This window comes from Megalobrama amblycephala, linkage group LG16, assembly GCF_018812025.1.
Source record: "Megalobrama amblycephala isolate DHTTF-2021 linkage group LG16, ASM1881202v1, whole genome shotgun sequence".
NCBI classification, from domain to species: domain Eukaryota; kingdom Metazoa; phylum Chordata; class Actinopteri; order Cypriniformes; family Xenocyprididae; genus Megalobrama; species Megalobrama amblycephala.
In genome coordinates, this window is record NC_063059.1 from 42,343,175 (window position 1) to 42,359,718 (window position 16,544).

General features: G+C 37.8%; 1 protein-coding gene across 1 annotated transcript in view; it reads right to left on the reverse strand.

Annotated features, from left to right (window-relative positions):
- LOC125248150 (NACHT, LRR and PYD domains-containing protein 14-like) overlaps positions 1–13,907 on the reverse strand; it is a 66,949-nt gene extending 53,042 nt beyond the window's left edge. The window contains exons 1-4 of the mRNA XM_048159830.1: positions 12,729–13,907; positions 10,331–10,391; positions 9,416–9,529; positions 4,523–6,220 (exon numbers count right to left, since the gene is read on the reverse strand). Of these exons, the coding sequence (XP_048015787.1) occupies positions 4,523–6,220; positions 9,416–9,529; positions 10,331–10,391; positions 12,729–12,735 (1,880 nt within the window). The 5' untranslated portion in view covers positions 12,736–13,907. The remainder of the gene's footprint in view (positions 1–4,522; positions 6,221–9,415; positions 9,530–10,330; positions 10,392–12,728) is intronic.
- Between the last annotated feature and the right edge of the window lie 2,637 nt (positions 13,908–16,544).

Below are 16,544 nucleotides of genomic sequence, written 5' to 3' on the forward strand. Positions count from 1 at the left end.
TACTCATCTTGCTGGATCTGTCTGCTGCTTTTGACACAGTTAAACACCAGATCCTCCTGTCAACACTCATGTTGAAGGGCATCTCGGGAACCGCACTCCAGTGGTTCAAGTCTTACCTCTCAGGTAGGTCCTTCAGGGTATCTTGGAGAGGTGAGGTGTCCAAGTCACATCATCTTGCTACTGGGGTACCTCAGGGCTCAGTGCTTGGACCACTTCTCTTCTCCATCTACATGTCATCACTAGGATCTGTCATTCAGGAGCATGGTTTCTCCTATCACTGTTAAGCTGATGACACACAACTCTACCTCTCATTCCAACCAGATGATCCGACGGTTGCTGGTCGCATCGCAGCCTGCCTGACAGCCACTTCTGCCTGGATGAAGGACCATCACCTTCAACTTAACCTTGCAAAGACAGAACTGCTTGTGGTCGGTGCCAACCCAACACTTTGTAACCTTTCAATTCAACTTGGGTCATCAACCATTACTCCTTCCAGGACAGCTAGGAACCTTGGAGTGGTGATGGATGATTCGTTAAGCTTCACAGATCATGTTGCGACAATGGCCCTGCAGATTTGCCTTGTACAACATTAGGAAGATTAGACCCTTCCTATCGGAGCATTCCAAAAAAATTCTTGTCCAAGCTCTTGTTCTATCCAGACTGGATTACTGTAATGCTCTCTTGGCTGGCCTTCCAGCATGCACTGTCAAGCCTCTACAACTGATCCAGAACGCTGCAGCAAGACTGGTCTTCAACGAACCGAAGAGAGTGCATGTCACTCCTCTCTTCATCAGTCTGCATTGGCTGCCAGTAGCTGCTCGCATCCAATTCAAGGCTCTGATGTTTGCCTACAGAACGACCGCTGGCTCTGCACTGCTATATCTTAACTCACTACTTCAGACTTATGCGCCCTCCAGAACAGTATTAATTTCGCTGACTAAATATTTTTGTCATTATTTTCGTCACAAATATATTTTTGCAGACGAAAACGAAACGAAAACTAAAAAAGAAGTCACTGTTGGAGACTAAAACTATGACTAAATTGACTGACATTATCGTCAACGAATAAAGGACGAGACGAAAATAGACTGTGACGAAAATCCAATCAGCAGACGGGAGAGATTCGAGGAATGAACAAAAGAACCAATCGGCAAAATGGAACAGGCGAGACTGCATGAGAAGAGAACCAATCAGAGCCTGACTTATTGAGACGTGAAGCGAAGGTATTCAGTCTTTGACTGAGCTCGCGGGAAGACGGCATTGGAAGAGACGATGTGTAAAAGAGCTACAAAATGTCCACAGCCGGGAGAAAAAGAAGGGGAGACTTGTGGGCTCACTTTACGTTTGACGACGAAACAAAGTGTAAAGCATGCGGAGCGGTCATTCGTGGCAAGAACACAACCAATTTGAAAAGACATTTACAGACGAGCCACCCGGACATTTTCTCAAAGGTAAATTCACAACAATGTTCTTTTGTTTATTGAGCTAAACAAAATTGGAAGACTGCAGTGCGTAGATGTTGTAGCATTAAATATTACGAACTGAAAAGTACTGTAAAATAGCCCCTTCTTCAAGTTAGATGAGAGCACCATACGAATATGTAAAATTATGCTACATACATTTGATTAATACTAATGTTTAGTATATTTCATAATGTTCTACTTGTTGACAATATCACAAATATTTCTAGATTAGTCATGTGAAACGTGACTGTTCACATCCTATCATTATGCATACTAATCTAGCAATATTGTGGTATTTAAAACATACAATATTGCTAGACAAATGAATACCTTATAAAATCTTGTTACTTTTTTTTATCCACCTAGCTGCCAACTTATTAAATATTTACTTTTTTCACTCTTTTATTTGCGTTTAGTGCTTTAATATTTACTGCTTACGCAAATAAAGTGATTGCAATGAATAAATAATATAAACGTATTTAATCTATTTTCCTTTTTTATGTCACAGCTACAGAAGTCTCCTGATGAAGGCGGTGAACCAAGCGCAAAAAAGGCAAAAAATGTCCAATCAAAACATTGCAGAAGCACTGTTAGGTACTACAAAGTACAAAAGCAATGCCAGAGAACAGCAAGTAAAAGAGGAGGCTATAGCAAAATGGATTGGATGTTCAGGGTTACCACTGACTACAGTAGAAGATGAGGACTTTATTCTCATGATAGAAACATTTGATAAGAAGCTGACAGTGCCAAAGAAAACAAAGATAAACAATCTGATTGAAAAACACTATGAGGAAGAAATGACAAAGTTTAAGAAATGACTGTGTGGTGCTTGTAAAGTTTGTTTCCTATACCAGCGGTAAAAAATTGTCTAGTAAATCTGTTATTGATTTTAGTCTTATTTTAGTCGACTAAAATACCAAGCAATTTTAGCCGACTAAAATAAGACTAAAATTAAAACAAATCAGATGACTAAAACTTGACTAAAACTAAAAAGAATTATAGTCAAAAGACTAAGACTAAAACTAAATTAAAATTTCTTGTCAAAATTAACACTGCTCCAGAAACTTGCATTCTGCAAGTGAACGGCGCCTTGTGGTGCCATCACAAAGGGGCACAAAATCGCTCTCACGGACCTTCTCCGGGTCTGTTCCTGGCTGGTGGAATGACCTGCCACGCTGATAGAACTGTTGAAATTAATTTATTTTGGCATCTAATAGAATAATAGTCAATGTTTACTTTTTTGGTTGCAAGTTTTGAAACAGACCTTACAGTCTGACAGAATTGTTGAAGCTTTCATTGATTCTATAAAATTCATTGAAGGTTGACAAATTTTTTAACTATGTAGTAGGCTTGTGACAGTGTTTGGTGTTACCAGTGTTACCGGTGTTCAGTCGCAACACCGGTTTCATCACTTACCAGCCACTGCACCGAGACAATTTTTTTTTTCAGTTTAATGTGTTAAAAATATTAGAAGAATCCATTTTTCTGCATTATATGATCAAGCTCGTATTCATGCAAATGCTTTTAAACCATTCAAGCGTGACAAGTCAATAGAGAATGCGCTGTCTGTGAATGTCCATACAACACACACCCACAACGCGCGTCAGTAACGAGTTCTCTTTCACGCTTGAACGAACCATAACACAAATTATGCCAAAATGTCAATTTTGTCGAGTGCCCATAAGGGAGTTAATTTAAGTCTTAAATGAACATAAAGATTTGTGAGGAAATGTGAGGTTTTATTTTCAGTTTTTTATAAACATTGTGTAAGTTAGCCTATTTATTTTATATTAGGCCTAGCGTGGTGTATTCTTATTCATTTTGTTAATGTTAATTGTTAATGCAATGTGAGCTTTTTTTCTAATAATATGCCTGGAGGTGAGGAATAATATGAAAATTCTCAAATTCACTCAATATTACTTGATATATCACTACTATCTTAATTACAATTAAGTACAAATTAATTGTATTCAGTTGTGTTGAATGCACTAAAACAGTCCAATACTTTATAGTCAAACTTTTTCACCCCAGACTGGTTTCTGGCCCCTGCCCGGCCATCCCTATGAAAACATCCTGGCTCACAGAACAATAATTTAGCGGATTCACTCCCATAAAAAGATATCCCACCTCTCTGGGAAGTTCCGGGAGTCTCCCCCATATTGAAATTGGGTGTTTCTCAAACAGAAGGCTGCATCCTAGTGAGGTTGTGTCTTTCCTATTCCTGTCCTTTTGAGGCTTGTAGACTCGAGTCCTCCTCAGTACTAAACACTAGAATGAAACACTCTAGCTCAGAGTTAAACTCAAACTCTGGTAAAAACTTACCTGCCTACAGCTTTCTAGCACCCCTTCAGAACTTGATTAGCTTGTTCGGGTATGTTTGATTTGGGATTAGGAGACTGTGGACTGTGGTCTAGTAAGTGCACATGGCTATGTCACACATGTTTCCGCCCCCACGGTCACGGCACAAAAATACTATTAAAACTTAATATTGGAAACATTCTTTGTTTACAAATCTTTACATTAACTGTTTTTTTTATTAATCCAATACAGTGAATGACAGCCTTCTGTGTCTCCCAGTGGCTTACATTATTGGCTGTTTAGTGTTCAGTGATTAATTTACTCCAAAAACAAAAGATAGCATGTGTGCCTTCATCAAAAAACATTATTTTTGTCTTACATTTCATAATGAACTCAGATAGCCTCAGTGTTGACTCATTTTCCATAAGTTTTTTTTCTTTAATTGGAATGTGTGCAAAGAATTGTGGGTGATTGAAGGATACAAAGTATACACTTGATGCATCCTTCAAAATTGAGCTGAATTGAGGATGCAAATCAAAGGCTGTCTTCAAAGGATATTTCAAATTGAGACGGTCTTCAGAGGTGCATGATGACATGGCAGCTAAAACATGCAGCCTTACTAGAACACAGCCTCCGACTGAGAAGCACCCGCAAATTATGTACAGCAGCCCAGAAATATTTTTTTTCCCTATGATTTAAACACCTTTTTCTCGTTGTTCATAATGTTTTAGGCTGTAATGATTGTACTCAGTGTTACTTACTGATAATTTTCAGCTCCAATTAAGTAGTTCAGGTTAAATTCCTGCATTGTCCGCTCTGAGGTCAACAACACAAAAACTAAAGCTGACCACTGAGATGAGGAGAGTTTCACATCTCGTAATCCTTTTTTTCTCGTATGAGGTAGAACTTCATTCACTAGTGAAAGATCACCCAATTCATTCAGACAGTGAAACAGATTGATGTATTTATCTGGAGAGGGATTCTCACTGATCTTCTCTTTAATATAGTCAACTGTTTTCTCATTGTTGTGAGAGCTGTTTCCTGTCTGTGTCTTTAGTTCTTGTAAGAGACTCTGATTAGACTCCACTGACAGACCCAGAAGGAAACGAAGGAAAAGGTCCAGATGCCCATTTTTACTGTCTAAAGCCTCATCCACAGCTCTCTGATGGAGATCAGATAGTGAAACAGTGTCTTCATTAGTTGGTTTGGTAATCTGGTCAAACACATTGATGTTCTTGTTTATGAAGGAGAGATGCACATATAGGGCTGCTAGATGTTCCTGAATGCTCAGATGAACAAAGGAGAAAACCTTCTCCTTATACAAGCCCAACTCCTCTCTGAAGATCTGAGAGCACAACTGTGAGTACACTGATGCTTCTTTCACATCAAATTCACACTCTCTCAGGTCTTCCTCATAGAAAATCAGATTGCCTTTCATAAGCTGCTGATAAGCTAGTTTCCCCAGTTTGAGGATCATGTCTTCATCTTTCACTTTCTTCTCATAGTCCTTCTCATGTTTGGTCTGAATAATCAGGAAGTGTGTGTACATTTCAGTGAGAGTCTTTGGGAGCTTTCCTTTCCATGATTTCCTCAAAATCTTCTTTAGAACAGTGGCTGAGATCCAGCAGAACACTGGGATGTGACACATAATAAAGAGGCTCCTTGATGACTTCAGGTGTGAGATGATCCTGTAGGCCAGACTCTGATCACTGATTCTCTTCCTGAAGTATTCCTCCTTCTGTGGGTCACTGAATCCTCGTATCTCTGTCAGTCGATGGACACACTCAGAGGGGACGAGATCAGCTGCTGCTGGTCTGGAGGTGATCCAGATGAGAGCAGAGGGAAGCAGATTCCCCACAATGAGGTTCATCAGCAGCACATCCACTGAGGCTAATTCAGTCACATCACACAACCTCACATCACTCTGAAAATCCAGAGACAGACGACACTCATCCAGACCATCAAAGATGAATGAAACTTTATACTTATCACTGGATATTTCCATTTCTTTTGTTTCAGGGAAAAAGACATGAAGAAGATCTGAAAGACTGAGTGTTTTGTCCTTCATCAAGTTGAGCTCTCTGAAAGGAAGTGGAAATATGAGCTGGACGTCCTGATTCTTTTTCCCTTCAGCCCAGTCCAGGATGAACTTCTGCACAGAGACTGTTTTTCCAATGCCAGCAACTCCCTTTGTCAGCACAGTTCTGATGGGTTTGTCTTGTCCAGATAAAGGTCTAAAGATGTCACTGCATTTTATCGGTGTGTCCTCTGTTTCTGCTCTCCTGGACTGTGTCTCAATCTGTCTCACCTCATGCTCATTACTGATCTCTCCACTTTCACTCTCTGTGATGTAGAGCTCTGTGTAGATCTGCTTTGATATTCCCTCATACAAACACTCAAACTTCTTTCTCAGATTTGATCTCAATGTATTGAGGACTTTGGCGGGTTTAGAGTCATGGCTGTAAGATTAAAATATCAGATTATTACACAAGTAATCAGATTATTATCAGATTATTACACAAGTTAAGTAAATACAAAATAGATTATTTGATTGCTGTATTATGGGACACAGAACATCATTAGGTTTCAGTTATTAATCATGTGTTTGAGTGATGTGTAGTGGTGTAACAATTAACACGTTTTCTCAATGGATTGATTGCAAATCCTGACAATGCATATGCATCCATCTTGAAATATGTATTTTTGAATTGTAAATTGTTGATTATGGTCAATAATTGATTTAAAAATGCTAAGAATTGAATTAATCATGATTAAATAGTGATTCAGTGCTTTAAAATACCTATATAAAATTAAATTACTCAACCACAGCGTTAGTTCTGGCAGGTCACGATAGTCAAGCTCGCATCAGCTGACACTCAGCTGATTCACATATTAGCCAGCTCTGTTCATGTGAGCAGCACGACACATAAATGTGAGTATGCATCGTGCTACTCACGTGAACAGAGCAGGCCAATACTGAGCCAGCATTTGGACATAAACAAGAAAGCTCTGCAATGAAAATAATGTAGGAGAATGACAGGGGAGAGATGAAATTGTTGAATAAAGTTTTTTTTTTTTTTTCTTGTTTTTGCGCACAAAAAACTAATTTCGTCATTCGTCGCTAATATTAATGTTGAACCACTGTAGTCATGTTGACTATTTTAACAATGTTTTTACTACTTTTCTTGACCTTGGTAATTTTGTTGTTTTCATTGGAGGATAATAAAACTAGGGATGCACCGATACCATTTTTTAAGGACCGAGTACGATTACCGATACTTTTTTCTGGTACTCGCCGATGCCGATGCCTATACATTTATTAATTTCTCTTTTTTTTTCCTTTTTTTTTTTTTGGTGATGTTGCAGTTTTGCAAGCACAACACAGTGAGACTAATGAATGTAGGACAGCTTCTTTATTATTACTCTAATGAAAAAAGTAATCATTTTTATGTGCTTGTCACAATCTTAAAGAACAAAATTTCTCAGCGCGTGAGAGAGAGAGCGCTTCTGGTCTATGTAATTTAGTGCAATTTAGCCTATCCCGCCTTTATTAATCGATAATGAATTGTGATTGAAAGCATGCAGTTCACAATGTGTGGGTTGTTATCAGTAATTTTTAAGTATTTCCACACCCCTGAGGCTGACATTGTTTCTGCTGCTGCTGGTGTCTCTGTGCATGGAAAATTCTGTCAGTTATTTCACATGAGGTATCGATCTTTGGTATCGTGGGTATGAGCTTGGTACCAGGCCCAATAAACAAAACTCCTCTCGGATTTCATCAAAATATCTTAATTTGTGTTCCGAAGATGAAAAAAGGTCTAATGGGTTTGGAACAACACGAGGGTGAGTAATTAATTACATAAATTTCATTTTTGGGAGAACTAACCTTTGAAGGTTGCTGTGTAATTTGCACCCTGAATAAGACACATTGGGGGAAGCATTTAAATAATCCTATAAATGAATGTAAAAAATTCACAATCAAATCGAATGTCATCGAATTTTAATGTGAATCTTCTCGAATAGAATCATTCTGAATTTGCAAAAATAATTCTTGAATTGAAAACCTATGAATCATGAATTGATTCGTGAATGTGCATTGTAGCACCTAAAAGTAAACAACAACAATAACGAAAAGTCCTACATATTTCCTATAACCAGGATCAGTGTTGCCAGATGTACGATAATTATCGTATTTGTACGATAATTTTGACCTCTGTACGATGTACGATAATGAAAAAAATCCCATAATGTACAATAACTTCAGTATTTTGTGACACTTCAAATGATGGTCGTTATAATCGGTTCATTGATCTAGCTGTGTGGATCCTCTACATCATGGTTGTAAGGAGAACGTGAACTTTGTTAGGCATGTCTTCCATCTCATCTCATGTTACGTCTTCTCGGCCAATAATCGTGGAGAATGACTCTCTCTCAGGAGCACAAGTTAACGTTCCTGCCGCAGCGCTTAGGTCAGTTGTTTCTCACTAAGGTACGCCTAATTATTTATGTATTGTGGTAATTTGCAGGTCATGTTAAAAAGTTGTTGGTCTATAGATAAATAGCTGTATTCTGTACGTTTGACTCGTCATGTCACCTTTATTTATGTATACAGCGCTTTTTACAATGCAGACTGTGTCAAAGTATAGCTTTACAGAGATAGAGGAAACATCATTTTGGTTGTACAGCAGCTAAAATAGTGTGATTGTCCAGATTAAGTTAGTTCAGTATTAATTCTTTCTGTTATAAAAAATCATTAGTTATTAAATTCAGTTCATTTACCTATACTAAAAATTCATGTACGATAATTTTCTTCCAAATACGGTAATTTTGAGCTTCTGGTACGATAATTGGACATTTCCAATCTGGCAACACTGACCAGGATTCATGCTTTCATTAAAGTCTTGTGACTGAATCACAGGCTTGTACACAGTTTTGTTTTTAACGGGTTTGGATAGAAGATTTGACCTTATATCAGAATAAAGAGGGTAAAGAATCAGACACACTGATAATGATGGAATTGTGTCATTAAAGGTGCTAAAGAGGATGTTTTGTTTGATACATTTTTGCAATATTACTTGAAACTGTCTTTACTAACTGATAAAAGACTATTTATTAGGTGCACTGAAAGGAATATTATTAATATACATCATCTGTGCACGAGGTAGGTGCGCGCTCCAGTAACTTTCCACACTCCACAGGCACTGCATGCAACGTTTTTGTCAGGAGACAGGAGTAACAACTGCAGATTATGAGTTACCTGCGGTGAGTCCGACATAATGAATCCACTAACACGACACAGCGAATGCCGTGGTAAACACTCGTGTTCCAATACTCGTGCACAAGTTTTGGGAGCCGTTCCCTGGAAATGAGCTGTGAAGGAGGGGGGTTGTTCTTACGCATGCGCTCATTTCAAAAACTCACTAACAGTCTTTGGTTTCTCAGTCGACGAAAAGATCCTCTTTAGTACCTTTAACTGAGTAACAAACCAACAGCTTTTACAGTTTGTGAATGTACTGAAATACAATACATACAGTTTTGCACAAGTGAGCAATGGTAATCATTAATTGACTGAAACTCATTACACAGGTGTACATTAATAACAATTTCATAAAAATCAAATACTATAAGCACATTTTTTTATAGAAATAATATACCTGAGATCAGGCCGTTTGTTTCCTCTCTTATACTTTAGTGGCTTAATCATAGACCAGTCACTCTTCATGGACACATAGCTGGACTCTGGGTTTGAGCTCATCTCCTTGACTGAACTGTAACAAAGAACAGATTCAGTTTAATCCTTTAGATTACTGTGTTCATTATTTATTATAGGAACCATATTAAGTGGTTAAGTGGTTTAGTGGTTAAGTGGTTAAGCGTTTTCAACCCAAGTTGTCAAACTGACGTCATCAGAGAAGGAATGCCATTCCAGACCGGAAGTAACTTCAGCTTTTGATTAAAAATTACCACAACAAACATTTTTTTGTCTGTGTATTAACTTGCACAGATTAATTTTTCACCACAAGGCTAGTAATATGTGTTAACAAAGTAAATAGGGTCAATTTTGATTTCATGATGACATGAAGCTTTATTTATGTGTTTTAGGACAATTTTACAAAGAAAACAAAGCAAAACAAAACACAAAATCAATTTAATGAATTAAAATAAAAATACAAATAAATAAAGTAATCAAACGTGTGGCTTGAAAGGAAAAGACTAAGAGCATGATAGAAGCTATACAATCAGATTTTATCTTTGTAAGATTACATGATACAGGAGTAATTCCAAAAATGGCTATCAGTGGGCAAGGTGAGATTGATCTACCTAAGAAACCAGAGACGGTCTCAAAAACAGTGGCCCAGAAGCCCCTAAACTTAATACAAGACAAAAACATGTGTGCATGAAATGACAAAATGACACCTCATCTGTTGAGTTTAAGCGTAGATCCTACAAGTAGGTTTTTAGTAAATTTGTCACAGGGAAAGGAAAGAGGAGCATAAACTAAAGTTGCTAGGAAAGAAGGCAAGCATGAGGTAGACTCAATGGCTACCCATTGACTACGTCTCACATACCAGGGCTTAATCTCCCATTTGTCTTCCATCATCTGTTCTCCGTTCCCCGTGGGTCCTTCACCTACAAAGACATCATCTGTTATTCCCCAGCTAAGTGACTGTTCTAATGTGCTTGTTCATTCACTCACCTGCATTCTCCATCTGCCAGTATCTGTGCCTCAGTTCAAAATAAACTACCTGTTTAACACTTACCTGCCTGTCTCCAACTGTGTCCCTTACAGTAGCTATAGACCTATCAGTTTATTGAATGCTGACGTAAAAATTTTAGCAAAGGTGCTGACAAAGTGCATAGATGCGTGTCTTCCCGATATTATATCTGAGGATCAGACTGGGTTTATTAGGGGACGTCAGATGTCATCTAGTATTTGGTGTTTGCTAAACATTCTTTTTAGTCCATCTCTTTCTACTAAGTCTGAAATTATCATTTTCCTTGATGCTGAAAAAGCATTTGACTGTGTTAAATGGAATTATTTATTCACTGCATTAAAAAAATTTGGCTTTGGGCACAATATTATTTCATGGATTTGTCTCTTATACTCTGCTCCCTGTGCAAGTGTAAAAACTAATGCTGATAATTCATCATTCTTTCCCCTCTCCCACAGGACATGCCCTCTGTCTCCCCTGCTCTTTGCTTTAGCCATTGAGCCACTTTCTATCACCTTAAAAACATCTCTGTCTATATATGGGATTCACGGGGGTGGCACGGAATATTGGGTTTCTCTATATGCCGATGACTTGTTGTTGTTGTATGTTCAAGATCCAGTTGGCTGTGCGAATGAGATTATGCACTTGCTTGACACCTTCACTCTTTTTCAAGTTACAAATTAAACTTTACAAAAAGTGAATGTTTCACTTGAGCCCCTGCCCCTTTGATCGTGAAAGTGAAAGTGCCCTTTGTGGTTGCATCTACTTCCCCTGGAATGTGATTTCTACTGAGGGTGACCATTGCCCCCCACCCCGAACGCAAATCGCCTCTGCCCCCATGGAGGTCTGTGCCACTGGCCAGTACATCTGAGGGATTAAAAGAAATATCTTTATATGAATAAGGATAGCAACTCCCCTTGCTCTAATAGAAAATAAGGAGTAAAATGACTGCGAGACACAGGGGAAAAAAAGGAATAAAATAAAAAAAAAAATTCGGAAAAATAACAAACCTGCAGGGGTGGACTTACCGAGGTGGCACGGGGTGGCAACTGCCACCCTAAGAAAAAGCTTTGCCACCCCATCTGCCAACCCAAAATTATCAGAGACTAAAATAGAAATGTTAGCAGTGTTTCAAGTACTGCTGTTTTTCAGCAGTGGCGCTTCAATGTGATGACATAAAGACAGCGTATTGCAAAATATTGGCACCTGTACCGCCGTGATGAATATGATCCTCAACTGGATGGAACTGAAATAAATACTTTGAATGTTGCGATCCTATCGGACTTATGATATCAACCTGATTCATAACAAAGCACTGTTGACCAGAGGAGAACTGGCCCCCCGACTAAGCCTGGTTTCTCCAAAGGTTTTTTTTCTTCTCCATTTTAACACCTATTTGCCACCTGATGTCACCTGTTGGAGTTTGGGTTCTTTGCCGCTGTCGCCTTTGGCTTGCTTAGTTGGGGACACTTTACATTTGATATTCAACAGTGCTTTGCATATGCCTGCATTGACACCATTTTCTTTAAGAGCTGCTGTGCAGCCAAAATTATGTACCAGTTATCACTGTAAAGCTGCTTTGACACAATCTGCATTGTAAAAAGCGCTATATATATAAACAAAACTTGACTTTAGTAAATCTGTAAACGCAGCCCCTAACACATAATTTGTATTGTCTACAAGAATGTTAAAATCTCCAACAATCAGTTTATCGACAATGACTAATAGGTCAGAGACAATCTGCAAACTCTTCAACATAGGGCCCTGAAGGTTTATAAACGGTAGCCAAAGTAAGAGATAGTAGGGACTTTTTTGTTATATCTGAGAGTAACATTTAACACAAGTACCTCAAATGAATTAAACCTGTTTTCTGAGTAACATTAAGAATATCTTAATAAATTGTAGCAACACCACTGCCACAACCAATCAGACGGGGCTTGTGCTTATAACAGTAGCCTGGTGGACAAGACTCATTAAGACCAAAATAATCATTTGGTTTAAGCCAGGTTTCAGTAAGGCAAAGTACATCAAAACAATTATCTGTGATCATTTCATTTACAATAACCACCTTAGGTGTCAGCAATCTAATGTTTTGGAGCCCAAGCTTTAGTTCACTTATTTTGAGATTATCTGTGTTTTTCTATATTCGACCTCACTATTCAGGGAATAGACACAGTTTCTATAGACTGTACTACACTCACATTTCTATAAATTAAGTGGGTAGAACAAACACTATGATGTGAAGTTGACTTACTAGTCATACGGTGCGTAGCGTCTTTAAGATGTTGTCCGACAAGAGATCCACTCCAATTCTGCTGGGGTGCAAGCCATCAGCACGGAAGAGCCTAGGTCGCTCCCAGAAAATATTCCAATTGTTTACAAAGAGCAGCTTCTGTTCATTACACCAAGTCATTAACCATTCATTTAAAGCAAATAATCAACTGAAACTTTCATGTCCTCCTCGGTATGTCAGAAGCTGTCCGGACAGGATGATTCTCGCGCAGGTGATATCCACTGTACTGTCTCAATCTGTGCCGCTATGTTACAGTGCTCGTGCACGGCAGGGCTGTGCCACTGGAGGAATGCGGAATTTTACACTCATAGGACACCCCTCGGGGCAATCATGCTGCAGAAAGTAGTAACAACACGCAAGAGAGCAGAACGGTGAATGGTGTGTGGCCAAGCAGACTTTGTTTAGCCCATATAAATTATTTTAGTTGATTTATTTTATTTCAGCACTTCTACAGATATGAGACAGCGCTCACAATAACTTGCATGAGCGCCAGGAGTGTTCTCTGTGAGATGTCCTAACCATAAATATCTATGGTTCTAATAATGTAGCCTACTGGTTCTATCACTGACGGGCCCGCATAATCTTCAGGAACATTAACATTTCTCTGTTCTTGCTCTACTTAATCTGCCAGTATATGCCTAGCTCTTTATAGCTCTGCTGTTGCCATGTGTCCAACACCTGGCGCCACCTTGACGCAATGATTGACAGGGCGGGGCGGGGGCGTGATCGGTTTGGAATGTATTTTCAATCACGCATTGAATTTTGCTACTTTCATTGTGGGACATTTAATGAAATGCAATGCAATCACAAGTGTCTTAACAGTGAGTGCAAATGCAATTAAGAAAATAACATTTAAATGGTCATTTTGCTACAATATTTGCTTGAATATGTTAAAAATATATAATTTCTGTAATACATTTTAATTTTAATTTTGCAACTCATAAAGCATTTAAATATGTTTAAATTATGTGTTAAAACTAGTGTAGGAAATAGCAAATGTAAATTATATTATTGAATTTGAATTATTTCACTCCAAACATTGCACATATGGTATGGAAAATGTAAACTTACATACAGAAATGCATTGCCATTTTGCATATTACATTTCAAATTGAATACTGCTACCCATATGCTTCCATAGAGACTCACCCTCTAACTCAGGCATGTCCAATCCTGCAGGGCCACGTCCTGCAGAGTTTAGCTCCAACCCCATTTAAACCCAAACCAGCTAATCAAGGTTTTTAGACATACAGAAAACTTCCAGGCAGGTGTGTTTTGGTAAGTTGGAGCTAAACTCTGCAGGACAGTGGCCTTCCAGGAGCAGGATTGGACACGCCTGCTCTATCTAGTTCATAAACTGGTTTCGTTGGATAATCCTGATTATGTCAAAGACTATTTTGATTTTAAAAACAGCATTAAATGTTTCAAATGTCTGTCCTGTGAAGCTTTGTGTCATTGTTATCAACCATAGTGCTGGTAGATTTGGGAAATGGGGTCAATATTAATTTTATAGCCATTCTTCTTAAAACACTTTTTTTTCTTTTAGTATAAACATTAAACAAACAGTATAAACAAAGAAATTAAAAAAATCAATACGTTTCATTCATCAGAAATCAAAAATTCATTTTGATAAGCTGCTGAAGGTGCAATATGTAAGAACTTTGCAGTAAAATATCCAAAAACCACTAGGCCAGTGTTATATATTTTGTTCACTTGAGTACTTACAATATCCCAAATGTTTCCAAGTATTTGTAAATCGTGAGAAAATTGCAATTTTAACCAAGGCTCCGGGACGTGTGAGGAGTCGCCTGTCAATTGCGTCATACCCGCGTTACCCGCATTTCCGGTTTTATTTTGTAGAAACCATGGAAACACCAAAGACACTTTATTACATGTTTTAATAAACAAGGGAACAACTGTTTTGATATATTTATAGACAGAAAAACTAATTATTATATAGCTCAACATGTTTAGTCTTATTGGTTAAATCTAATTTTCTTGTTTTTTTGCGAGTACCATGCTTTACCATGCCTCAGAGAAAAACACTATTTTGTGAAGTAGCTAAGCATAATCAGATGCAGCTTTATTTTTATTAACAGTAATACAGCATTTTCTCCATCATACAATAGGCCTACGTTTTCAAATTAATTTCATGCCATTTATCAAGCCATCCATCATTTAATGATATTGTAAAATCGATCTATCTTACTGCAGTGTGTAACAGTGTCTCAGCAGCCGCCGAGCGAACGCACAAAGTAACGTTATAATATCATTTTCAACTCTCTCAAATGTAGCCTATCTAATATGATAAACAGAGCTGCGTTACCTCATACTCATGACCGGAAAAGCGGAAGCGGCGTCGGCGACTGTGTCATAATAAAAGTCCCGCTGCTCGTGAGGCGTGTGTTGATCAATCGCTCCAGCTCCTCGTTCAGCTCCACAACACTCGCTCCTGCTCTGCTTCATACTACAGTAACGTTAATAATCACATCCATGAACATGATTTCTGCCTGAGTCCTATCCCTATTCTTTTGCACCGTCCGTTGAGGTGGAGACCAGGTTTTTTTTTTTTTTTTTTTTTTTTTTTGAAATTACACATTTGCTTACAAAGTACAAAAGTGAGAAATAGTCAAGAGAAAAGAGCCAGGGGTTCAGGGACAGCCAAACATGACATCACATTGAAAATACACAATAACAAAAAGTTATACAAAGACACCAAAAAGTGAGCATACATTTAAAGTTTTAGTAGCCTTTTTGTTACAGGAGGTAGATAATGATTTAATATAGATCTTAACATCTTCTTGAAAGTGACAAAAGTGGGGGGTCACTTTCATAAATTTACATTTGTGGATAAAGTATTTTGCAAGTAAAATAATTAGGTTGGAAAGAAAAAAAACATTTTCGTGCTGCTTCTCAAAAATAACAAATCCAAACAAGACATCCTTAAAATAAAGCTCAAAGTCTTCATATATATAGTCTACCATAAATTGGCAAATGTCTTGCCAAAGTTTTCTTGTATGATCACAATGCCAGAAAAGATGAAAGAGAGTTTCTGGTTGTGTATCACAAAAAGTACAGTTCACATCTATATTTAATTTAAATTTAGACACAATGAAGGTTTTTACAGGATAGTACCGATGAATAAGCTTAAATGAAATCTCTTTGACCTTATTTACCAAAAGATACTTGTTAGGAAGAGTCCAAATCCTTCTTCCACAATATGTTTTCCACTAAATTATTCCATATTGAAATGACATGAGGAGTGGAAACCCAATCATTAAGAAAAAGAGAACGAATATCTCTATTACTTTTTAGTGTAGATTTAAAGCATATTCTGCCTATATACGTGTCAGTCAGGTCTGGGAGAGGCATTTCAGAACTTGTCAAAACCCTATTACAGCTTCTAAATAACATAGTGACACCATTAGGGATAGCACCAAATACAATGGCAAACTGTTTTGGAGTAACAGGAATATTATAATGAGAAAGAAACTCTTGGTAAGTAAATAGGAAACCATCCTGATTAAATAGTTGACTAACCCGATTGATTCCATTCTTAAACCAATTTTCAAAAAATAAAGACTTATGTTTATAACAAATATTCTTATTATTCCAAATGAAGTAACTGGTTGGAGAAAAGTTGTGTTTGAAGATCATAGACCATGCCAATAGTGCTTGTTTGTGGAAATTGGAAAGAGCAACAGGGATCTTCTCAATGCTGAAGTTACACATCAAAAGAAAATTCAAACCCCCCAATTGAGAAAATACATATTTTGG